Here is a 26,944-nt window from a genome sequence, read left to right as displayed (position 1 = left end):
TTTCATGTGACAGCCCATTATCCTCTATAATGAGGAGAGGGAGGAGGAGTCAGGACCAGGGAGGGAAATGAACAGAAAAACATTGTGCAGAGCTCTGTAACAAGGGTTTTACTTCACATCAGAGGTTATTTTAGATCAAGACAGCTCAACTCTGCTGTATAACGTCGCCATGTTGCTGCAGCTCATCTCTGTGAACTAAAAAGTGAATCAAGAGCAGGCATTCCCCCTCTGTGCTGTGCAGTCTATGTTAAAAATCACAGCAGCTCTTCTCCTACTCCTCCAGTAACCAGTGGATTACAAGTTACAGATAGAGAATGGAGAGGGGGAAACTGGGGAGAATGCAGGATAAGTCACCTAAAAGGTCAAAAATGGTTTCATTCCTAAGGTTATTACTCACACAGGACACCTTATTCTGAGTAGTTACTTGAAAGCAGAGGTACCCTTTAAGCTTCATTGCAACCCTCGGGATGGGTTCAATCTGCCAATGTGGCCTATAGACCAGAAAAGATTGTGTACCCCTGACATAAATCATATTAGTAATATATAGCATGATAAGTGGTGTTCAGTTGTAATGTTGTGTTTTCTTAGAGGTAAATGGACTCTCTTGTACCTCTAATTGGGACACTTGTTTTTCGTAGGCAGAGATTTTCCCATCCACACTCTTCCTCTTCTGCTCCTCCTGCTGCAGCGCCTCTGACTTTTCAGACAGTTCTTTGGACAGTTTACTGCATTCTTGACGAAGCTTAGCCAGTTCTGCATTCTGCCTAAAATAGTAATATATTAATACTATTGTAGTATTTCACAGCATGAAGCTTTTAGACAAAGATAATATGAATTTAAAAATCTAAATAAATAAAAGTGTTTGTAGGACAGATTCTAGGTGGATTGACTACGAGAACAAAAAAAGCATAAAAAAGGCAGATGTCACTGTGGCAAGCGACCAGATCTTTCAGTCTTAAAAGACCAGTCACTTTTTACTGATTTTGTGCATGTGATGGTTTATAGCCTCAAACAACATAAGTGGACAAACAAAGTTAATGTGGCTTTTTTTCCCATACACAAAGGGCTGCCTCTGCTTTTAGTAGAACTTAAAGGGAATCTGTCAGTAGCATCAACCATCCTAAGCAGTCTAAATGGGTATGTAGGCCATAGCAAATTTAATAAAATGACACCTTGATATCTGCGATCTAATGTCTTATTCCACAGAAATTCATGTTTTTCTTAATATGTAACTGATCTATGGGCCGGACACAGATCTCCCGGAGAAGGCCACTGTGAGACATGTAGATCAGGAGAGCAGACTGTTAGTCATTACATGTTTCACACGGATAATGCCCCTTTTCATTTAAAATAATCTCTGAAGGCAGAATCTCCGGGACATCTGTGAATGGCCCATAGTTCTTAACAGCTCATTTACATATTAAGAAACATGTGGATTTCCCGGAATAAGACATCGGATCGCAGACATCTAGGTATCATTATTTTCAACTTTCTATGACCCATCTTCCCATATAGACGGCTTAGGAGGGTTGATCCTACTGACAGATTCCCTGTCAGCAGAATTGTCCTCTGTAAACTACATAAACTGTCAGGTGGGCGACATTACATCGATTAAAATGATACCTGGGTTGATGAAATCCGTCCTGTGGTTCTTGTGTAATCTTTACTTCAGTTTGGAGATAATGATATGCTCGGGCTTCAGGGCGGCCTATGGGGGCGTTCTATCTGGTGCTCTGCTTACATATTCATCTGCATGCTCTTATATCAGCTCACTGTGCCATCACTGACCTGCCTCCTATTTTACATAAAGCATCTAGTAGTGCGGTGCTAGGTAAAATAGGAGACAGGTCAGTGAGGCTGAGTGACATGTCATAAGAGCATACAGATGAATATGAAAGCATAGCACCAGATAGAGTGCCCCCACAGGCCGCCCCAAAGCACGAGCATATCATTATCTCCAAACTGAAAGTAAAGATTACACAAGAACCACAGGACAGATTTCATCAACCAAGGTATCATTTTAATCAGTGTAATGTCGCTCACCTGACAGTGTATGTACGAGTTTACCGAGTCCAATCCTACTGACAGGTGCGCTTTAAATGAAAAACTTTAAAGGACATAAAAAGGATTTTAAAAATGTTTACATTTTATATTTGCTATTTCTTTAAATTTGCAAAGAGACACAAATAATGTATTAAAATGGTTTCACTATTTTGTCACAGTAATTTTGATATGGAACATTTATAATCTCAGATAAGCGGGTGGCACAATTTGGTTTGCCGGCAAAGTGTTTTTTTTCTGTGTGTCGTATTGCCAGGAGAAAACAGAACTCTGCCAGATTATTCACTGGCAGCAAAGCTGAGCTAGGTCTACAAAAGCAGCTCCGCAACGCTCGAGGCACCAAGTAACCAGCGACATGGCCACTCCCGCTCCTCACTACCTAGCGCTCATTAAGCACTTGGAAAAGAGAAGAAAGCGCCATCTAATAATGGCCTACTTTTAAGTGACTGTGCTTTGTCTGATGCTAGATGGGTCCCAAAGTGGGGGAAATTCGGGAACACCATATCATATATACTATGCCTAGCACTGACATAGTGGATTATCACCTATAATACAAAGATAGCTTCTATATATTGTATTCATAGATCGCTAAACTTACTTGCTCTCAGTTTGGCTTGTTGCTTGGTTTAGTGCGTCTCTGAGAATAGAGTTTTCCTGCTGTAAACGAGCAAGTTGTGCTTTGGGGCCATTTTCAAGTTCATCTTGCAGAGCCCGAATCTACAAGAACAGCAATAAAAAGGAATATAAAATTACAAAAAAAAAAAAAAAAAAAAAAACTAAAAAACAAAATACACAATTATATAGCAACTAGATGGTGGCCCGATTCTAACGCATCGGGTATTCTAGAATATGTATGCGGCCGACCAGGCGCGACTAATCAGCGAAGCAGTGTTTAAATGGGTTGTGCACTACTTTAAATTAACCCCCCAATGTATCCCCCCAGGGCCCCTAATGAATTTTGTAATTACATCATGTTGTCAATACTGCTTGTGACAACATCGCTGACCACGCGGCAAGTGTGAAGGGAGGACCGGTGAGCGAGGCCGCCAGTCGGGGTACTTCTGCTGCGAGCAGCCGGGAGATGACCGGCTAGCACCGGTCATCTCCCGGCTGTGTTGCCGCTGATCTCCCGACGGTGGCCTGCGTGTTTCAAATCCGGCGCCAATTCGTGGCCGGGCTGTGCCAGTCGCTGATTGGTCGCGGCTAGCCGCGACCAATCAGGACAACGGTGTTTTAAATTTCGCGCCAATATCGCTGATTGGTCGCGGCCGCCACCAATCAGCGAACTGTGTTAGTGAGGACCGGGGAGCGGCGCTGCCTATGCGGGTACTTCCGCTGCAAGCAGCCGGGAAATGACCAGCTAGCGCCAGTCATCTCCCGGCTGCATCGCCGCTGACCTCCATTGCAGCTACCGTCGGGAGATCAGCGGCTAGGGCCGCTGATCTCCCGACGGCAAGTGTGAAGGGAGGACCGGGGAGCGGCGCCGGTCATCTCCCAGCTAGCGCCGGTCATCTCCCAGCTGCATTGCCGCTGACCTCCGTGAGGCAGATGATCCGCTAACGGCCGCCATCTTGTTCTGAAATCCCGCGTCGCTTATTGGCCGCGGCCGGACCAATCAGCGACGCAGGATTTCCTGGACGGACAGACAGACGGGATAAGCCGATTATATAGTAGATAACAATTAGTTGAATTAAAACATAACCTTTAATAGGTAAAATATAAAAAAAATATATAAGAAATCCTGGCCAAAGACTCCAAATCAGAACACAAACTAGCATCGAACATACAATGAGTAATAAAAACACTCCCTGTTCTGCAGCACCCAAAAGTCATAAGGCCCCAATTGGTGCATTAATCAATGCTAACCCAAAACAGGGAAGATGTAAACTTGAAGAGGATAACAAATAAATATATTATTGAGTATAGATGAGGAACAATCTCACCAGGGAACGAAGATACAGCCCGAGTTGTTCTATGGGCTCCCTCATAGGGAAAGGGGCAAATACCCTATGGGGAGGCTTTTTCATGAGCCAACACAGTACTAGCTTGGAACCAGACAGTACCACATTTTCTTTCTCCCCTGAGGAATCTTAAATGAGGAAACGCGTCGGATGATGACAATTGAGCTGCTCACTAGGGATCCCTCATATGCACAGAGAAAGGGGCAAGTCCAAACCCCCTCCTCCCTATAGAGAAGCTTTTTCATGAGCCAGCACTGCACTAGCCTAGGACCATATTTTGTGTCTCCCCTGATGAATCTTAAACAAGGAAACGAGTCAGGAGAGGACAATGAAACCCTTGGATATTAGTGAAGTTTGGGTTTGGACTTGCCCCTTACCCTATACTCTGTTGAGATTGTTCCTCATCTATACTCCATAATATATATGATATTTATCTTCTTCCAGTTTACACCTTCCTTGTTTTGCATAAGCATTGATTAATACACCAATTGGCGCTGCAGAACGGGGTGTGTGTTTTTATTACACATTATATGTTGGATGTTCGTTTGTGTTGCAATTTGGAGTCTTTGGCCAGGATTTACTATATATTTTTTAGGTTTTACCTATTAAAAGGTTAGGTCATAATCCAACGGATTGCTACTGCTATATGGCTTTGATCAGTATGTCGCACTGCATCATCGGAATATTATATTTTCTGTTTACGAAAAAATCTTTATTAGATTCATTTAAAAAAAATAATAAAATATAAGAAATGTATATTAAAAATATATAGCTAAACCTATATTACACTTTTGCAATACTTTCAACTACGATGATGCAATTGAATTCCTGTGCTGAGATAATCTTATACATGTGCCCCTGCTGTGTAATGTGTAATGGCTGTGTCTGACCATACAGGAACATGGTCTGATCATACCACAGCTCCTGGGCGGGGAGGAAGCAAAAGACTATACATACAGGACAGCACGGGAACACAAATTATTCTTTGAGGTAAAACATTGCTTAAAAACAGGCAGTGAAATATTTTAACTCACAAAAAGAATCAGCTACGATCCCATGCTGTCCTGTCTGTATACTCTTTTGTGTCCACCCCTGCCCAGGAGTAGAGATGAGCAAACTTGAACTGTAAAACTGATGTCCAAGAATTCGGGAGTGAGAGACAGGTTTTTCCAGCTCCAAAGTTCGGTTCTCCATTGATTTCTATGGGGTTCGGGTTCAAGTTCGGGTACAGGTCTGGTACCCAAACCGAAGTTTGGACTTAAGTTCGGCCGAACCCGAACTTCAGCGGGTCTGCTTAATCCTGCCCAGGAGCTGTGGTATGATCAGACCATGTCCCTGTACGGTCAGACACAGACATTACACTGTACACAGCAGGGGCACATTTATAAGATTATCTCAGCACAGGAACATTTTATTAAACACATCCAATTGTGAAAGTTATTACTATTCCAAGATCTATTAATTAAAATGTACTTTGCTCCTGGGAAAACCCCTTTAAGCTTAGTAAGGTGACAGTTTGGATGCTGTTGCACGCTTCTTAGCACCCATACAGCAACTGGTTACACCTGTCTGCAAGTATATTGATTATTCTTCATATTTCATCACGGACCCCGGGTGTGGCTTACATGCTTTAGGATGACTCACTGCTTAAATATCCCACGTAGGTAACCTTGCGTCGGTTGCATTTCCTTGACATGCACCTGTCTTCACCTCACAGATTTGCATAAATGCCCGGACTTTCAACCCCACCCAGACTGGAAAGCTGTGCAGAGAAGAAGTGAAACTTACAGCAACGTACCTGCTGTACTACATGGAGTGCGGCCCCTGGTAACACAACTGGGTGGGCTTGGTGACAACGCATCCTCCATACTTTCCATTACAACTAATACATAGATGTATTTGGTACAATTTAATTAGACACAGATTAGAGCTGATCTTCACCATTCCTATAATTGGGTAGAACTAGCAGTCGTGTCTTTAATAGGGGGATTCTCTTTTATAATTGTGCCACAGTCCAGAACATTTGATAGTATAGTCGGAGTACAGAAGATGGTGCAGTATGGCGATGGGGCACCAAGCACAATACTTTACCTTTCCTTGTTGCTGCTGGATCTCTACCAAGTGATCTTTGTAACTGGCTTGCATTCGGGCTTGCAGAGCATTGATCTCCTGGTCCCGAGATAAGATCTGCTCTTTGAATTTGGCTTCAACACTAGTAACTTTGGTTTTCTCTGTTGCCAATTCCTGAAGAAAAATACAAAATGAAAATTATAAATAAAAGATGATAACGCATTAAGGGATATAAAATATAAAAAAAAAATTATATACTCATATTATTTCACTCTGCATTTTGCAGTGCGCGCTGTATGTCACTATATCTATATAGTTGAGAAATTGAGCTGTATAGGGAAGAGAGAGCACAGAACATGGGGTAAAACCCTAATGGAGGAGGAAAAAGACAATCGATGGTGCTCACCTGGCGGGGTTGTGCGAGATAACTACAGATGAGTATAGAGCGCCAGCCGATGCCGCCCCGTTGTTGGGGGAGGATATCCACCAGGAAAAAAAAATTGAACAAGGTGGAAGAAAAGTGTGAAAATAGGCTGCGCTGCTGGAATAAAATTCTCTTGGTTTTTATTAGCACTACGCATTTCGATGCCGAACTGGCGTCTCTTTAAAGTGAAAAAAAAAACAACATACCATATTTCACTTGCAAAAGACACAGATTCGGTGTCGAAACGCGTAGTGCTAATGAAAACCTTCTATTCGGTCACGCCAAGAGAATTTTAATCCAGCAGCTCAGCCTATTATTACATGTATCTGCTACCTTGGTCAACTAAGTATATAATAAGCATACTATACTAGGGTCTCAATGTTGCAGCAGAGCATGCTGAAGAAAAAAATTGTAACCCCTAATAGAAGTCAAAAGGATACTCTTTAGGCCTCTGGAGGGTAAATGTGAGCCTATAGGTTTATTTGACGCAAGTCAAGAGCTTTCCTCGTGCATATGATAAGCAGTCTCTGCTGTAATTCTTCAGGGGGACTGCATCCATACAACCACTAGATGTCACTGTTCTACTATTTCCAATTACAAAAAAAAAACCATCAGCTGGAAAAATTATTTCATACCAAAGCGTCTAAACACAAATCAAGAATTATTAGATGTGATATTTCCTTGTAGACAGGGAAGCGAGGGACAGGCAGTTGTTTGGCGAATCCCCACCTTCTTATGGAATCCTTGAAGTCCAGAAACCCCATTACATGTGACAAGAACTTTTCTATAGCTCAAAAATTAGGGGTGTCGATGCCGTGCATGCAGCTCACCTTATTAAGCTCACGCAGCTTATTTTTAGCAGCGGCTGCATTTTCCTGTTCTGATGATAGCAATTTATCCTTCTCCTCCAACTGCTTTTTCAGAGCTGCAACTGGATCTCCCTTTTGAGAGGCCTAAAAATCAGAGCAAAATACGTTAGTCTGCTTAGCTGCATCCTTGGCCATAAACTTTCTGAGAGTTGGAGGATATTAAACGAGCTGCGGAAAAGTTAATGGAAGCTGATGCACAAGGTGAACCATCAGGGTTCAATCTGCAGCAAAAAACAGAGGGTCAACCTTGGGATTCTAATGCATATTCCAATGCAAATGGCAAATGTAGCCTTAAAGAGTAGTGATGAGCAAGTATGTTTCATTAACACTTTTGGCGAGCACACTCGGGTGCTCGCCAAGTATTTTGGCGTGCTCGGGTTTTTTTTTTTTTTTTTTTTTAATATCACCGCGACTGCAAGTGTCACGGATGTTAAACAGCTGTGACACATGGAGAGATCGCCTGTCTAACAGCCATGACACTTGTGACGCGCCCCTGGGCCTGTGTCGCGCTGCGTTGCGCACGCGGGAGCTTACCCGGAGCCGGATCTCTTGAGGGTTGTAGTCTCGTGGCGGTGACCCGGTCCGTGCCCAGGGAGTCAAACTGAGCGGCGATGTAACAGCGGTAGATGTAGGACGACTACGCCACCCGTTGAATGCAGCTATGGAGCTGCCGCTGCAGGACAGTCCGCTGAGGCCGGTGGATGGATGGTGCAGCGTAGATGGTATAACCCCCAACGGGAGGGGTATGGCCTCAGGGCAGCAGATGTGGATGATGGGGGTAGCAGGAACCACTCAGAGACGGTGCGGTGTAATTCAGGGTCTTTACTGGTAACAACGATAGACCCTCCCGGAGTACTTGCTAGTGAACGGGGCCTGATCAGTCCTTGAGCAGATGGGATCTCCCCTGGCCAGGCGGAGTTGTAGGCCTCCCAAACTGACTGTACTCTTCTGGCTACCTTGCTAGAAGCGGATATAAGTAGCCCACGTCCCTGAGTGTACCGTGTGGTGCTCACCCGTATGGCCGGTGACTCAGGGCCTTCTAATGGCTTCCGCTCCACGATGGCGGTGCTGGTCCCACGCGTGTGACCGTGCCTTCGGGTTTCTGGGCCTGAGGACCTGAAATCCCCTGCCGGTCGGCTTCTGCTGCTGGGTAAGAGTTAGTCCCCACAGCCTCGGACGCCGGGTCCGGTAAGAAAGCTTCTCAGTCAGGGCGAGCTCTGCAGCTGCCAGCCCCTGACTCGTAGTAGTATTGCTTCTGCTGTTTCTTGTCTCTACTCTTCTTGACTGCTAACCCTGCTTCAGCCCCGGGTTTATATAGGGGAAGTTCTTCCCCTCCCAAGACTGGGCAGGAGGTGTGGCATGCACAGGATCCCTGACCAAAGGACCTCCCACCTGCTCTCAGACATAACATTACATTACTGTGGAAACCAGACCCCTGGGGTGCCACACTTGCAGCCGAAGTGACATTAAAAGAAATGCAGAGCACGCCAAAATACTCGGCGAGCACCAGCGCGTGCTCGCCGAAAGGGTTAATGAAACATGCTCGCTCATCACTATTAAAGAGGCCTTGTCACCAGATAAAAACTGGCCAGTTTTTGCCCTTATTTTATTCCTCCTGCTCCCATGAGTATTCTGCTTTTCTTCTTTTTTTAAATCTGCGAGGTTCCAGAGATATGAGGTTTTTTAATGTAGTATCAAGGAGGCGTGGCTCATAAGGAGGCGTGGCTCATAAGGAGGCGTGGCTCATAAGGAGGCGTGGCTCACAGAGCAATAATTCAAAGCAGCCTGAAGACACACCCCCAGAGAATCCTGTGAGCCACTCCCCTTTGTAAAGGCAAGAAACATTGGCAGTGAATACAAAAGGCGCATCTCTCAAACTGTATGGCAGATATTCTTTATTTTTTTAACTAGAATATTCAGGATAACAACAGGAATAAACCAAGAGAAAAAAAAATGGTGACATTTTCTTTAAAGGAATGACTTAAGACAACTTTGTATTATTTCCTCTGGGGTGAAGAGGAAGATTATAAGGGTATGTGCACAGAGTATTTGGAATGGGGCCACTTAAAAAAAAAAAAATACCCGAAGAGTGGCCTTAAAGAATGCTTGAAAGACTCATCCTATTCATTCCTCTTGCACAACCACTTCGCTGATCACACGTTTGGCGATTTTTAGTGTTTTTCTTTCACTTCAGGTTTTGAAAAACGCCTTGTGGGGAAAAAAAGTCCACGTCACGTGTCTGGAACGGCTCCTCATGGAGTCTGCTCCAAACTAGGCACGGTCCAATCAGAAGGCTGCAAGAACGCTTGCGGGAAAACAAATACCTCTCACAAAAAAGTTTCAGAAAATAAGGATTTCCTCCAAATACTAAACGTTTCCAACAAAAAAACTACTCGTTTTACCTCCCCCAGAAAGAAAAAAGACAAAAAACTCCCACCCGGCATAGTAGATTACTAGTAAATGGGGGAGGGGGCATGGACAAATTTTTACATTATGACACTAATAATGCCTCATGGGCAAATTTTGCAGAAGACAGACTTAAAAACTTTGCTGTAAGAGCACATTTACACTGGCCAATAACCAGCAGAATACTAGTTGTGTGGGTGAAATTATTTTTGAGTTTGCTTAAAAGTAATGAAATTATAATCTAGATTTTTGTTTGTAGCACATAGTCCTGTGTAAACAGGTGATGTGCTGCCGAGAACAATAATATTCTATGCGCACAGAACAATCGTCTTAACGATTGTCCCGTGCGCATGAAAGTGTGGTCTGACTGTCTAAACAGGCTAATATACGACCGGCGATCAGCTGGCATGTAGCCGATCAGCAGTCATTTATATGACAAATGCAGCCAAAGATAATGTAATATAACATTATTCAAGTTACAGATGGAGAAAAAAATTCTCCATTTAGTCTGTCCATGAAAATCGAATGACATCTGAATGCGGTCCAATGTTTTCCATGGACCCACAGGCTTGAATGGTCAAGTACCATCCGATATCAAAGGCAAATTGTGTATGGTGCGATTTTCTCTTTCCTCGGAAAGAAAATAAGTCGGCCATGTGTGCTGCTTCATTGAATAACACTTGGTCTGAGTGCGATCCAATGTACTGACAGATCGCACTCGGACCGAAACGACAGCGATCTGCACGAGCCCTTACCATGTGCCAGGTATCCTGCTTGATGCCGTTTCTCTCGGTCAGGATTTCAATGAGCTTCTGCGCTTCTCCTTCACTGAGAACCATACTGCTGACGGTGGAAACAAGGGTCTTGTACGGGAGGTAGAGAGCACCATCCAATTCATTGGAAACTGCGAGACAATGAGGAGAAGAGTCAGATCCAGGCATATCACAACACACAACTTCTATCTAGTTTAATTAAAGATGTTATCCGGTTCTTTAAAACTAATGGCCTGTCCTTCTGATGGGCCATAGATACTAGATCAGTCTGACTCTTAGAACCCCCCCCCCCACTGATGAGTTATATGATGGGCGACTACCCTAATACAGTTTAGTCCCATTCATTTCAATAGGATGTAGTTGTAATAACCAGGCAGAAAGGCTACTACACTATGGAGCTGTATCCCGCAAGCAGCTGATCAACAGGGCCGAGCGTCAGGCCTCCACCGATCGAATACAGCCTTTTGTAAAAACTACAGTACTGTAATTGTGCTCCCAACTGGAGTTCTCTAGATCCACATGTGTTGGTCCACAGCAACAGCTGTAATATAGGGGTAAAGCCACACATAAGGTTATTGGAGAAAATTTCTGCACGAAATTTGCCATGTGTGAATATACAGTGAAGATCACACACCAGTTCTATATAGACCCCTGGGCCAAAATATACAGCTGGGTGGAAAAAATAAAAACTCAGAAACTTTAAAACCTTACACCAGACTTCTAAGAGAGGAGTGGAGGTAGTGGGACCCCAGAAGAGGCAAAATGGCCAGTGGTTCCCATAGAATATAAAGCTTAGGAATCAATAGCCTTTACAGTAGGCCAACCTTAGGTTAGATGGCACCCCATGGAGGATGTGTTTAGTGCTCCTTTCTTCCCCGGCAAACAGATTTCATGTCAGTATAAATCAACCATCCTAAGTCTTAGGATGGGCATATAGGTCACAGAAAGCTGAATAAAGTGATACCTTGTTTCATTTATATATGTAAATGAGCTGTTAAGATCTATGGGCCAGATGCTGATCTCCCTGAGTATCTGCCTCCAGATTATTGTAAATAAAAGGGGGCGTTACCAGTGTGAGACATGTAATGACTGACAGTCTGCTCTCCTGATCTACATGTCTCACACTGGTAACTCCTCCTTTTATTTACAATACGCTCTGGTGGTTGATTATCAGGCAGATCACTGTCCGGCCCATAGATCTTGACAGGTCATTTACATATAAGAAATACATGGATTTCTCTGGAATAAGACATCGGATCATAGATATCAAGGTATCATTTTATTCAACTTTCTAGGACCTACATGCTCATATGGCCTAGAAGAGGTGATCCTATCGACAGATTCTCTTTAACAAGAAGGTTTAGACTCAAGGTCGCCATACTGAGGGTCACCATAAATATGAGTAATCAGTGTACATCATGATTGCGATTTACAGGACCTAATGGACACTAAACTTTCTTCACCAGTGTGCAAAAAAAAAAATAAATAAAAACGCACAAGGATGTGGTCTATCACAAACCTAGTCCACGTGGAGAAGGGCCCCCAATAAATTTTACCCCAACCCATTAGGTCAGAAGTCCACAGCTTATGCAGAATCTCCTCCCCAAAACTTGGTGAGAGCCCATCTTGCTCCCAGTTTCTATCTGGTTTGCCACTCCAGTTTCCGCTAAGAACCTTAAACCCCATAAATTTTAGATAGCAGTCAGTATAACAATGGTTTGGAGGGCAGTCATCTCACCCAACTCTCTCATACGCAAGAGCTCTTAAGGTACTGTCTCATATAACGACGCACCAGCGATCCCGACAACGATGTGACCTGGCCGATATCGCTGGTGCGTCGCTAAGTGATCGCTGGTGAGCTGTCAAACAGGCAGGCTCACCAGCGATCAGGGGAGCAGCAACATCATGGAAAGAATCTTTCCACGATGTTCTGCTCCTGGTTACCAGCCTGCTGAAGCAGGAACAGGCTGGTAACCATGATAAACAGCGGATTACTAGGGGCACACGCGCACTTAGTAACCCGCTGTTTATCATGGTTACCACTCTGCTACGGTGAGCGGGAGGTTACCGCTCACCGTAGCACAGTGGTAACCATGATAAACAGTGGGTTACTAAGTGCGCGTGTGCCCCTAGTAACCCGCTGTTTATCATGGTTACCAGCCTGATCACTGGTCCCGCTGGTCACACACAGCGATGTGTGCTGACCAGCGGGAGGGCAAGGACCAAAAAATAGTCCAGGACACTTTGCAGCGATCAGCGACCTCACAGCAGGGGCCTGATCGCTGCAAAGTGTCACACATAACGACATCGCTGGTGAGGTCGCTGTTGCATCACCAAAACCGTGACTCAGCAGCGATCTCGCTAGCGATCTCGCTATGTGAGACGGGGGCTTTACTCTTCTGACTGCTCCTCTGCTTCCTATGGGACAGATGCTGCCAGACTCCCCCTATCTCAGAGAACAAAGATCAGCAGTACAAAATTGGACATGTCTGATCCGCATCTCTCCAGTCAATCATCTGTCGGGGGCTCTCAGCAGAACCAGTTCATATTATCTGGTAAGGCCAATGTTAGTCTAATGTGTATGGAGGGCTAGAGATGAGGTCTGTCCAGTTAATCCCAACATCTGGCGAGAGGGAGAAACCAAATGGCCTAATAAAATGAATATGTTCAATGTAGGCTTTCAGTTACTCCAAGTATAATTGTCATTTTACATTTTCATTTCATAAAATCAGAAATACACATGAAAATAAGCAACAAATATATTTTATCAAACAAATTTGATTTTCAACCCCTGGACTGATCTTTCCCTCAATTCATTGGTAAAATCAGTATTCAGTGGTGCTGCGCTATTAAAGAGAGGGGGAGCTGGAGGCAGGCACACACATTCTGCTGCAAGTTCTCCTGAAATGAGAGTTGAGGTTCTCCATAGAACTTTGAGCACCAACTGCCATCTCCTATCTCAGTAATAGGAAAGTCTGTACTCCCTGTACACAGATTTTAACCATGAATTGAGAATGAAAATCTAAGTCCTGGCAAAGAAAAAAAAAAGAAAAAAAACGAAAATTTGTATGATAAGATATATGTTACAAAGATTTCACATGTACTATTGATGTATGGAGAAACAAAAAAAAATTAAAACAACAGTTAATTTTTAAAAATTTTGCAACTGGAAAATTAATTTACGTGTCTCGGAAAAGAATGCAAGACAACTTGATTTGAAAAACGTCTTGTGTGGTGAAATCTAAGACTTGCAGCAGATCTTTGCCTTCTGTCTGGTTACTCCGCGCAATGTTTTGACTACTTGGGAGTCGCTAGTTTAGCTGATCAGGTAGTAAATAAAAGGATCGCAGCGCACGCACGGTGCTGCAGGAACAGTACAACGTGACACTGAAAATAGCTGGACGCCAATTACAACGTCAGAAATATTACACTCCGCATCTTGCTTGGGCTTTTTCGGTAATGAAAGGCTTCTATGTTTTGGCAAAACCATGAATTATTGTCTAGGTAACACGTGAAATCTTATATGCTGCTCGACACAAGACATCCAGGAAACGTGGGGGTGGGTGAGCATTCTCTACAATGTAGGAACACAAAGACTCATTTTGCACTGAGATTTAGGAAAGAAATAATTTTCAGAAGTTGTCTACATGCGTTTCTTGCCCTTTACTAGATTCCACCTATAAGTTCAGGGCAATAATATATATTTAATTCCTAATTATAATATAGTATATTACTTTTAGTCTTCCTATTCCCTCCAATGTCATAAAGGTCGCTGCCTGAGCACTTTTCCTTCACAAAGTCTTATGGGACAATTGCAATGAAATCTAATTAGCACAAATGCAGAGTAAAATGAGTGTGTGGTTGTATTCTGTACCTAAATAGCTTTCATTTATGTTAGGAAAGAACATTGTGGGCCGAGGCTTTCATAAAGCTACTGTTCTGCTGACCGGTCATTACCGGCCCTGAAAGGAAGTTCCCACTAGTCCAAGACCACATTTATTCCCGATAAAATGGACAAGAGAAACTGATGAAAAATATTAAACGATTTTTGGAGGAGTGCGACAATGGGCAAAACAGTGCAAAACTTAAAAAAGGTAATCAAAGCAGACAGTATAAACTAAGCATAGCGCCCTGTCGGAGGTGTAGGCCCTTTAAAAATTGCAACGTTAGATTTCTAAATGGCTGCCTCGGTTTTGCAGAAAGGAAAGAAATATGCCAAGTAGGGTGCTCACAGCATCTAGGGCGTGGTCACTGCACAACCACACCCACTAATTTCACATGGCCCCGCCTCCAAAAATGGTGATTGGCAGAGCCAGCGTACCTGGGCTTTTTCTGTAGACAGTTTGCTACAAGCAAGCCAGTACTGTCAACTACCAGTGATGAGGTGGGGCATGCAAAAGAGTGGGCGGAGCAGTGCAGATACTCTTGGCTACACCCAGAGTACACCAAGCAGCCTAATCAGCACAATAGATTTCACTTTAGTTTCGGCAGAATGGAGGCAGCTATTAGAAAAATAAAAGGTGCGATTTTATACAGGCTATATCCCCCACATGTCTGTGTGTTTGTTTTATACTGTCAGTTTGGACTGACAGACTCCCTTAAGTATCAGAAGCCAGTTGACATCAACACTAAGGAGTAAATCATACGTCCATTCCAGACGTGTGCTGGGACCAGTAAGCTCAGGATTGGTATACATTCTTTTTTGATAAAAGGGAAGAGGTCCAGGTAAAAAGAACAGGCACTCTATAATAAATCCCCATCCAATTCTTTAAGGCACGTTCACACAGCTGATTCTTCCTGTCAAAACGGAAAGAAATTTTACGCTGAATCTTGGATTTCTGTTGCGGATTTGCGCTGGAACACAGCCATGGATCAGCATGCTGTTCAATCCTATTCAATGGGGCTAATCCAGGGAGGTCCAACTCAAACACACAGGGATCAAAATGAAAAACTTGGACAAAGTCGGGGGCCAACCAGTACAATGGGCCCCACACAGTCCTCCGTACAGGACAATGGGCCCCACACAGTCCTCCGTAGAGGACAATGGGCCCCACATAGAAGTGGTGGTAATAGTGTCGAGGCCAAATAAAACCACTCTGCGGGTCAGATTTGGCCCATGAGCTGGAGTTTGACATGTGTGGGCTAATCTGCATGTGGCTACCCATCGCAGATTCTGGAGTAGAAAAAGGTCTCAAAAATTATCAGGTCTATTCTTTTTTTTCCCCTCTATAAAGTGGATTACAAACTCACATAAAAACAACTTCATTGTATCAACTACAGAGCAATTTCCTATTAAAAATAAGGAGTCAGAATTCAAGTTTACTCAAGTAAATTTTGTAACGGAAAACAGTCATCAGTTACTAACCCTCCCCAGGTCCAGAGCCGCTCCTCTGGTGATATTGTATGGGCTGCAGCTGGTCACATCAACTGTGCTGCAGTCAATCACTGTGCTCAGTAATATACAACACAAGCTGCAGCACTATTGACGCTACCACCTACAATCCGAACATAGGGGGAGGGTGGCTGATTTTTTTTTTTTTTTTTTTTTTTTTAACTCAAGCTCGATAAATTTTAGTAAAGAAAGTTCAAAAGGAGAAAGAGAATAGTAAATAAAAAAAAAAATCAGTTTTAGGGCCTGTGAACACATTGCAGATTTGTCGCGTTTTTTCCGCACAGTTTTGTCACAAAACCTGACAAATAATCTGCAGCATGTCAATTTGCTGTGCTTTTTTGGCAAAAACGCAACTTTTTTTGAGGCTGCGTTATCCCACCAAGAGAAGCAGAAATGGTACGGAAATTTCTGTAATCAGATACTGAACGTGTGCACATACCCTTAAAATCACCAAAATTAGACCTATTCATCTGTTAATCAGCGCACTCTATTGTACTCAGACACCATAACATCCAAATTAAAATTTCAGAAAAACATTAGAACACTCTTCATTAATTAATCAGATGAACAATCTGTTGTAATGTCAGCAATACTATTGAACTCCATCTGTACTAGAAAGCAAAAAAGGTACAATTTCAAAAATGTCAATAATATTAATGTGTCTCAGACTTCGTCTGTTAGCAGCCTGAAAAGTGATATTAAGAGTACTCCGTGTATAAAAGGACTATACACACACACACACACACACACACACACACACACACACACACACACACATATATCAAATCAAAAACTTACGGCTAGACAGGGACAAAGTAAGACAAAAGAACAATAAAAAAAAACAAGCACATTTTGTTTACACCATCCTCAGCAGGGTTAAAAATCCCCCGAAATGCCTGGATAGTCTGTAAAATATAGGGCACTTTTTTTCTTTTTTAAATGGACAAGGGGAAAAAAGTTTTTTTGTTTGTTTGTTTTTTTAAACGTTAAATGTGTGTATGTGTAGTGTGTTTAGTGTGAGTGTATAAATATGTTCAACTACCGCCGCTTTCTCAGGGATCTAGAGATGTTCTGCTCCTCTTCTCAGTGACGTCACCGCTGAGTGTGACCCGGAAGTGGCTTCTCCAGGGTAAATCAATGGAGCGTCAGAACGAAGGTCCATAGACTTTCATTATAAGACTTCTGGCTCACATACAGAGAGTGCAGTGACCCCGAGAGTCTGAATTGTGATGATGTCACCGAGAAGAGGAGCAGAACAGCTCTGGAGTCCGGAGAAAGCGGTAGTAGGCAAGAGTATACCAATACATTCACACCATACACATTTAATGAAAAAAATATTCTTGGGAGTGCTTCTTTAAAGCTGGGAAAACCTGTACAGGATCATATTGTTTAAGAAGCTATCCCATAGGTCTTTACTATATCTGTGCATATGTGTATGTAGTGTACAGTAAGTGTATTAATATACTCACCTATTGCCACCTTCTCCGGGGTCCAGTGCCGTTCTGCTCCTCTTCTCAGACTCACTCTGATGTCAGATGTCTCTTTTACAATTTAAGGCTATAAAGCCTCATTCTGATGCTTCATAGACTTACATTGTAATAGCCACTTCTGGGTCACACAGAGCGCAGTTTGACCCAGAGTATCTGAAGAAAGATGACATCACTGAGAAGTGGAGCAGAACCGCACTGGACACCAGAAGAGGAGGCTGTAAGCAAGAATATTAACTCATACACAATTCACTACATATTACACAGATTTAGTGTGTGTGTGTGGGGGGGGGGGGGATCATGCATCAGCCTCTTTAATTAGTTTACAGTTACGAGTGAATGCAGGTACTCTCTTCATGTCAGAATTGCTGGCTGTAGTCAGGTATCGCCTATAATCAATGACTTGTTGGGATCTTCCAACACGTCAAAAAAAAAGTTGGCAACCCTGATCCTCAGTGTTTACCCAACACATCCAATCAAGAGGGCCCTACAGCACTTCAAGAGAGCTGTACCTGTGTACAGTGAGAAGTAGCAAATGGATAAGCAACATCCACAGAAAAATTTACCAAAAGATACAACCACTCACCGGGCTCAGATTTCTTCTTTGGCACACTCTTCTTCTTTGGAGCCACATCTTGCTTCTGATCTTCATTGCTCACAATAGATTCATCTTTTTTAGGAGGTTGATTCTGAGTATTAGTGACTGAGGCGTTTTGCTTTGTGCTAGGTTTAGCACCAGCTGTAGGAGCCTGCTTGTTGTTCGGCTTTGCTTCAACCGTAGGAGCCTGCTTGTTGTTCGGCTTTGCTTCAACCGTAGGAGCCTGCTTGTTGACTGCCTTTGCTTCAACCGTAGGAGCCTGCTTGTTGACTGCCTTTGCTTCAGCCTGGGGAGACTTATTGCCCCCCTTGGCTTCAGCCTGAGCAGCCTGCTTGTTACCCCCCTTAGCTTCAGCCTGAGGAGCCTGCTTGTTGCCCCCCTTAGCTTCAGCCTGAGGAGCCTGCTTGTTGCCCCCCTTAGCGTCAGCCTGAGGAGCCTGCTTGTTGCCCCCCTTAGCGTCAGCCTGAGGAGCCTGCTTGTTGCCTCCCTTAGCGTCAGCCTGAGGAGCCTGCTTGTTGCCTCCCTTAGCGTCAGCCTGAGGAGCCTGCTTGTTGCCTCCCTTAGCGTCAGCCTGAGGAGCCTGCTTGTTGCCTCCCTTAGCGTCAGCCTGAGGAGCCTGCTTGTTGCCTCCCTTAGCGTCAGCCTGAGGAGCCTGCTTGTTGCCTCCCTTAGCGTCAGCCTGAGGAGCCTGCTTGTTGCCTCCCTTAGCTTCAGCCTGAGGAGACTGCTTGTTTCCAGCCTTTGCTTCAGCCTGTGGAGACTGCTTGTTTCCAGCCTTTCCTTCAGCCTGAGCAGCCTGCTTATTGCTCGGCTTAGCTTCAGCCTGCGGAGACTGCTTGTTGCCCCCCTTAGCTTCAGCATGAGCAGCCTGCTTGTTGACCGGCTTAGAGTCAGCCTGCGTAGGCTGCTTATTGCCCGGCTTAGCATCAGCCTGTGGAGCCAGCTTGTTGCCCGGTTTTGCTCCCACTAAAGGAGCAAGTTTTGTGCTTTGTTTTGTTCCAACTGGAGGAACAGCAACTACTGGCAGTTCTTTGGTGGGAGCTTCCAAAACTGGAGATTTTGAAAAGGCCTTAGTCACAGCCACAACTGGAGCCTGAGATGGTTCAACTTTCTGGAGCTTTTTCTTTCTGTCTTTTGGAGAAGGCACAACCTTTTCAGGAGCTGGAGTCACAATTGGTGTTACAGCACTCACAGTTTCCCGAGGTTCCATTTCAACTTTTTTTTGCTTGTTAGTTTCCACAGTCGGTTGATACTCTGGTAAATTTCCATTGGGTTTGTCCTCCTTTTTCTTTGGCTTTGCTTTCTTTTCTGTGAGTTTATCTTTCTTCTTTTTATCCACTTTGGGTTGGCCCTTCTCCTGCTCTTTACGTTGCTTAGCCAAAGCGTCTTCATAAGAGGTTTCCTTCATGGAAAAGCTAGACACCAGAACAATGCCGATGGCTGATATAACCATGAAACCACCAAACACCATCACTCCTAACGTCTGAGGATCATATATATCCATTTTGGTTTTCTTTTAAGATACCTGAAAAAGAAAGGGTGTTCATTTAGTAAAACAAAATGAAAAGTCAGGACATACTAATATGAGATTTTAGTCTGAACTCTCATTTTTAAAACATTCCAAGACCCAGAACAAACTGTATGTCAGGAAATTAAACTGATCTATGAAAGGTCGTGTACAGGTTGGCATTTTATTAGTATTTACTAGTGTTGAGCGAGTATGTTCTATTAACCCTTTCGGCGAGTATGCTCGGGCCGAGCACCGAGTATTTACAGCTGCTCGGTGATCTGGTTGAATCGCTCCCGTGCATGATTTGCGACTGTTTGACAGTTTTATTACATGTGAGGAATGTCTATTTCTTACACATTCCTCACATGTAATAAAGCTGTCAAACAGTTGCAAATCATGCACACGGGAGCAATTCAACCACATCACCGAGCAGCTGTAACTACTCGGTGCTCGCCCGAGCATACTCGCTCAACCCTAGTATTTACCCTACCCAGGAGAAAGTATTCAGCTCAAGATTCCTCCTATTATAAATAACTCAACATCTAGTAACTATGTAAATTGGTGAGTTTTCAATGTTTAATTTGAAATAAAATGTAACCAGGATTTTTAACTGAGGTTTTTGGTGTTCTTTTTGGTTTTTAAAGTTTGAAGAGGAAATCCTAAGCCCTTGCCATACATTACTGAGAGCACTTTCCTATTTCATTGTAAGATATGTTCATATGTTAGGAGAAAAATAATTAAACTATCGTAGGAGATGAACAACAATATTCACGGAAATGCAATGCCAGATCGGTCACATAAGGACCAACATCACCCAACAGACCCGATTGACTATATTGGGGTCTATGATTCTACCTGACAAAACAGGGGAGCATGCTGTGCTATTTTGCTCACCATGTCTTACAGAATATATGACAGCTACTAATGCAGCTTCCAGAGCAGATGTGAATGAAAACGAGGTGGTTATAAAAAGGAATATTTTTAGTGCATAATGACAAAAGTAAGAGTACAATAAGTATTAAATGGGTTCTCCAGTTTCAGTGAACAATGCCTATAATAGAATGAAAAGTTCTATATTTTTCAATACACTTTCTGTATCAATGCCTTGTTGCTTTCAAGATCACTTGCTGGTATTTATTAGGGCCCCCATACAAATTAGACTAGCATAGGCCGTACCCACCAGCCGACTGTCTAATGTGTACGGAAGCCTCCCAATAGCATCTTTCGGAGAGTTGGGAGGTCTCTGTACACCTTTAGATTGTCGGGAGTTAAGCTGCCACCATAGGAGTGTGGCAGTGGGTCTCTTAAGAGAACACTGGAGCTGGTCTGAGCATGTATGGAGGAGTCAGGAGAGATAGCTATTGGATGCATTGCTTCTTAAAAGGGAAAGGGGGGGGGGGGTTCTCTCATGTTATTGAACTGCTTTAGTTTGTTAAACAGCATGGAAATAAGCAAGTTTGCAATTTAATTTTTTTTTCCTATCTGCTGTCATTCTCTTGCTGGAAGAGCTTTTATTTTACATAGTGTACAGCTTGATTCCGGGGAGCTCAGCCATCAGATCCTGGCCTAGTTACATTCCAGACTGAGGAGTTAACTCCTGATATTCCAGCTACCTAACTTCAGTATATGGATTTCTATACAACAGTTAGCTGCTTACCTCACACCCTCCTCCCTGTCAGCAGCAGATCTTTTATCAGTCCTGCAAAATCACCAGCCCCACCATTGCATTTTCAGAGCAGTTCTTCTAATCACTGCTCTCGCAGTTTGCTTGTTCAAAGGCACTGCCATCTCTAAACGTATATAATAATTAAGTACACTTCAGAATAAGCAATGACAGACCTGAGTGTTTTACAGTAGCAGGATAAGTAGAGTAGAAAGAGGACACTACTGGACCATAACTGTCACTCAAAGAGGAGTGCCCACACCATAGCACCAATGAGGTGAAAGTGTGCTGCTAAACACCAAAAGATACAAATAACCCTTTAAGGAGTAGGTAAATTTACTGTAACTTTATAGTGTGACAGTTCCCCAATAATACAGCAACCAAAGATCGTACTACAGAAGTAATATTTAAAATTTGCAAAACTTTTCAGTATAGGAAGAGATAACCTCTATTTGCCCCTTCTAATAGTGTTTGGCAATTAGACTGTAGTTAAAGTACTTGTGACAATGGTGGATGTGGATCCACTGCGCTACAGGCTGGGCTTACCCTAGAGGGGCATGACTAAGTGACTACCTGGTTTTCACTAGAGTCTCTGGCAGTGAGGATAGGCTTGGGCCACAGGTAGTCACCAGGTGCCACTCCAGGGCAATCACCGGACCTGCAGCAGCTGACCCACGGGTCAAGGCAGGAATGCGGAGCACAGAAGGGCGAAAACAGTACCATAGTCATACAGTCTAAGGTCAGGGCAAGCAGCACGGGTTCACAGTACAAAACCGGGGTCAGGAGCAGAGAAGTCAGACAGAACGGGTAAAGGAGCTGGGTCAGTAACAGGAGAGATAAGGCAAAATAACACAGGACTGATTGCCGAGACTGACAGGAGCCCAAGTTCAGGCAGGGAGCAGGAGGAGGAACCGCCAAATATATTGCCTGCTAGCAGGGGATAGGCTGGGGAAACTAAACCCTGCAGGACACAGCAGGGTTAAATTCCTGCAGGATCTGGCTGCAGCCCTCTATAGCCAAGTGGAGACAGCAGTAATATGCAACAGAGTTGGAAGTCCTGTATGGAGTACTGAGCGCGGCGGCCTGACATGGGAAGAAGCAGAGCAGCGCAAGCAGTAAGTAGCACCGCGCTGAAAACGTGTGCAAGTTACCGTCGTGACTGTACTTCTACAGAAAAATACAAACGTTTGTCTGATACTTTTAGAACAACCTGGCTGCAAACCCAATGGTTCAATGAAAGGGCCATTAATGCCGGGAAGCAAATGTTGTGGTTAGTTTTACACCTATAAATCACATCCCTACCAACATCACTTCAGCTTTAACTTTCTAGCCATAAATACGGCAGTGTGCATCGGCACACATGTTCTTCCAGCTGAAGTGGTAATGCTGCGGAAACCTCACATTTGCATGAAGATACTAATGACTCGTATTGCTGTATAAGCCGAGGTCTAGAGTATAATGACCAGACAACTGCAAAGTCATTTAAATAGGCAAACATGTAAATGTCATGTGCAAAAGTGGATGTAAAAATAACCATTTAATATCAACCCAGTATATTGGTCTAGTGCTAGATATGGGCCAATTGGTTATGTGAACGGCACGGACGCTTGACATGACGATGAAACATCAACAGACTCATCAGTAGAAGCAAAAGAAATATTGTTTTCAGGGAGTCTGAGTGTGCGAGTCAAGACGGGGGACATTTTAATATGCTATATTACTTCCCTAAACAAAAAGGAGGGTGATTTGCGAATTCAAAAAGTATGACATTTTCTTTATGTATAAATATATTTTTTTTTATTCACAGTGAATCCCTGTAATTAAGGTGTGAACATAAATTATTACCTACCCACAGAATAGATGAGAGCTTACATACCTGTGGGCAAGGGGCGTGAAGACCGCAGTCGCAGAGGTCGAGATAGCGACCGGGCCAGTGAGGGTGGGGTCTGATAGCAGCAGAAAATTCAACTGGATGTGTATCTGAGGACGCACATAGAGTTGAAGTGTATTGCGACGCACAGACCCATCGGGTCCGTGCACTGCAATACACGCTGCCGGCTAATCAGCTGACGTCGGCGTGCACGTGACTGGGACGCATTGCAGTGATGTCATGCGCTCCCAACGTTTGCATGCAAATTCAGCTGCTGGCTTGAGAAGAGGACGCCGCGTGGCGGGGGAGCGGAAGGAAGGCAAGTATAAGGGTTTATTTTTTTTCTAGACATTAAAGAACAGCGGCCCAGGAAAAGAGAATAGAGACCAGGATCGGGTCCAGGATAAAATATTATATATTTATTACACATGCATACATACCAGAATGGGGGACGATCCAAATCTTGCACTGGGGCCCATTGGACTCTCGTTAGGCCACTGCCTTTGGGGGTCAAACAATTAGAACCTGTACCAATTGGCAGAGTGCGGCACTCCAGAATAGAGCAGTGCACACGCCTGGCTACCACTATTAGTTCTCTTTGGGCCACCGGAAAAAGCAGAGTACTCAGCAGTCCACAGGAAAAGAATGGACGCAGCAGTCGGGCATGCTCCCATGCGCAAGGTCCCAGAGGTCAGACCCCCCCATCAATCTAAGATATTATCCAATGAAATGGATAGGTGATAAAAGTGGGGTTCTCCAGTGACAATAAGCTAAGAACAAAGTGTATATTAAAAATATTTATCTCGCTACACTTCTAGCTTTAGGATCAATTCATTAAGCTAGTGGACTTAAGGGAAAAATTGTCAAAAAGTAACAGAACCACCTGAGCTTCAGTAACTAATAAGTCTGATCAAGAGCAAAGACGGTGGAAATATTTGTTTTGTAAGAATATAATCTATTCGGTCCTTTTGAGCTTTATGAAATAAGGTGGGTGTCATCACGGAGATGTGCAGTGTGCGAACCCTAAATAAATATGAACTCCTTTTCACAGTCTCGTCGCCAAACTATTAAAGCAGCAATTCATAGTAAACTGCAATTAAAGCCACTAGGGCAAATATATGCACAGACCCCAGACTAAACTTTCTATGTCAGTGACCTGGAGTTGCTTGTAGACATCTGATATTTTTAGGCTGGGCGCTACATTAGTCTCTCCACTTTGAAGACTTTTTCTTTCCTGGACAGGGCAGCGTTGACCTATACGGGAAAACCCAGGACATTTTCCTGAAATTGGAAACACTAGCTGCACTGTGCCTTGTCTGGAGGCAGACACTTTCAGTAGACATTTCTGCCAACACTCGGGCTGTTTTAGCATGCAGCCAAAACGGACACGTGCTATTTTACATAGACCTCTATCCACCACTCAAATTTTTAGAGATTTCATGGCAAGAAAAGAAAAATGTATTTTGCAGACTTGGAATGAAATACGAAGTGCGGCCTCCGCATTAATTTTTATCTGTTAAGTCTTAGATTCTCATGTTAAAGAGATTATAGATATTCTACATATTTTCCTCTTTTAGCAGCGGTTACCTTCCACCTGGGTGGCCGAATAAGAACAAATACTTGGAAGAAAAGTTGTTTTTTTTAATAAGCCTGATTTATAAAGCTCACGGCGGACTGCACTGCAAGGAAGTCATAGGTTCTGACTTTACAAGGTCCTGTGAGCACTCAAGCATATCGTATAATGCTTCACTATGAAAGATAGACCTGTTAGCCACCTAGATGGGAAAGGAGAGAAGAAAAAAATATTTAAAAAAAAAAAATCCATGTTATAGGATGTTGGAACATCAGTGATCAGATTCAGAGTGTGGACCGTGACGTATGGATTGGATGCAGTTCTCCAGACCGGAACTTAACTACTACTAGGCATGTAGGACACTGTCAAGTTCGGCTCAGTAGACCTGCTGCCAGTTCATGCATCATGGTCCATACTCCGAATGTGGTCACAGATTGTGGGGGAACTTAGCAGCAAGTGTCCAATTCTCCTGAAGAATCAACACAGGAGAACTAAAACATTGCACTGTTGCCAATATATGGTTCTTAGAAGATAAGTTCAGTCCCAGCTAATTGATCATGGTCCTAGTAATTCTTGTAGGTACACCTATAGAGTTTTTTTGCAGGGAGGTTTGGTCCAGACATCTTGGAGCACTAACCACAGATCTTCTGTGGATGTAGGCTTGTGTAATAGTGATGGATCGGTCACAAATGACCCAAGACAAAGAGCTGGCTCCCTGCTATGAACAATGGGAGCCGGCACCACAGTAAGAGACTAAATTCTCTGAATGGTCTTCGCTGGGTGTAAAATGAGGGTGTTCCGTGGCAAAAAATCCACCCACCCATCTATTTTATTGGATGGCTGCAAGTACATGGAGTTTCAGCTGTGCTAATTTCATCTTAAATGTGTGTTCACCTATGGTGAAAAATGTAATAGGGATCGATTGAGGAGCCGACTCTTTCTGGTGACCAGAGTCAAGTGGTCCAGATCACCAAAAAGAGCTGGACTGTCCATCACTATTGTGTAAATCCTCCAATCTCTTCCTGTAATCCCTCCCAGACTCAATGATGCCGAGATCAAGGGCTCTGTGGGGCCGTATCATCACTTGTTCTTCTGTACATTGAAGATTGATCATTGGAAAACCCCCTTTAACAACCAAGTACATTTTAAACAATAGATCGCTAATAAGTTGCACAAATGGGAAAAAAAAAATAAGTTCCTGTGCTGGCGTCACATCAGCCCAATTATAGAGCTACCACTGACTGACTACATACTGACACGTCACATCAGAAGAGCAGAGCAGTAGAGGAAGAGCTGCTCGGTTGACGAGAGGTGAATTTCCGGCTGAGGGGGCAGAGATTGCCTCTGTACAGAACAGACAGGTAGTTTGCAACGACCGGCCTGTTAGTTCTTAGCCACATACAAGAAGAAAAAAAAAAAAATGCATAGAAAGTCCTGAATAACCCCTTCAAGGCCTCAATTCATCAAAATGTTTACGCAAAAAAACTAGCGCAACACTTTTAAAAGTTGCAAGATTTTTGAAAGTTTTGGCATTTTCACAAAGGGCATGGATAGTGCGGCATTTTTTCTGCCAGAAAGCTTACTCCAGTACCTTACTGGAGCAACATTTCTGGTGAGGATCACCGAGGCACACACCACTGCTAAGTTACGCCAAATCCATTAAGTGATGTGCGCCCATTAATGAATTTGGCACATATCCCTGTGCGCCCCTCATTAAAACACCAGTATTAGAGAAGAGAATCGGGGAATAAGTGTTTTAGACACTATTTGAGCCTGGCTCGACAAGTCGGAGAAAGGGTGTAGCTAAAGACGTGCCACTTTTGTGTCAAAATTTTCATATAAAGAGACTAGCTTAAAGTAATTAAAACAAAAGGTAGTATAAAGTAGACAATTTAGGATGGTATTAATGAATCTACCACAATATTTTACATGTTTCAACTTCAATAAAATATGTAAAACCCATCATGTATTACAGGCACATGGTACTACGATTTGCAGTCCTACACGTGGCCCCCATAATCACCAATTGTGAAGGGCTCCACAGAGTCCAGTAACAATAATGATGTGCGAGTATAAAGTACCGCTCGCTTTCCTTTTTATGATCTGGAGCGGCGATGCATGTGCACGGCTAGTAATTAAAGAGCCCCCGGTGATGTAGTCCGCTTTATATTCAATTACCCACCTAGCTTTAGAAGCATTTCAGAGCTCCTCTGATCATAGGAGAAAGCTCTAACTTCACAGAAAGGACATCCGCCCAATTATAGAGTCACCACTGACCAAATAATAT

The 26,944-nt window shown here is 43.5% G+C and overlaps 1 protein-coding gene across 5 annotated transcripts in view; it reads right to left on the bottom strand.

Moving 5' to 3' along the window:
* Window positions 1-26,944, bottom strand: part of RRBP1 (ribosome binding protein 1) — a 67,203-nt gene that overhangs the window by 21,994 nt on the left and 18,265 nt on the right. For all 5 annotated transcript variants that reach the window (XM_073672490.1, XM_073672492.1, XM_073672493.1 and 2 more), the window contains exons 2-7: window positions 18,030-19,566; window positions 10,547-10,695; window positions 7,347-7,469; window positions 6,114-6,266; window positions 2,660-2,778; window positions 611-764 (exon numbers count right to left, since the gene is read on the bottom strand). In XM_073672490.1, the coding sequence (XP_073528591.1) occupies window positions 611-764; window positions 2,660-2,778; window positions 6,114-6,266; window positions 7,347-7,469; window positions 10,547-10,695; window positions 18,030-19,545 (2,214 nt within the window). In that variant the 5' untranslated portion in view covers window positions 19,546-19,566. The remainder of the gene's footprint in view (window positions 1-610; window positions 765-2,659; window positions 2,779-6,113; window positions 6,267-7,346; window positions 7,470-10,546; window positions 10,696-18,029; window positions 19,567-26,944) is intronic.

This window comes from Phyllobates terribilis, unplaced genomic scaffold (assembly GCF_046119375.1).
Source record: "Phyllobates terribilis strain yellow unplaced genomic scaffold, ASM4611937v1 Scaffold_3__8_contigs__length_932513732, whole genome shotgun sequence".
Lineage (NCBI taxonomy): Eukaryota > Metazoa > Chordata > Amphibia > Anura > Dendrobatidae > Phyllobates > Phyllobates terribilis.
The sequence above is the reverse complement of the archived record's forward strand: the minus strand, read 5'-3'. Positions and strand labels throughout refer to the sequence as shown.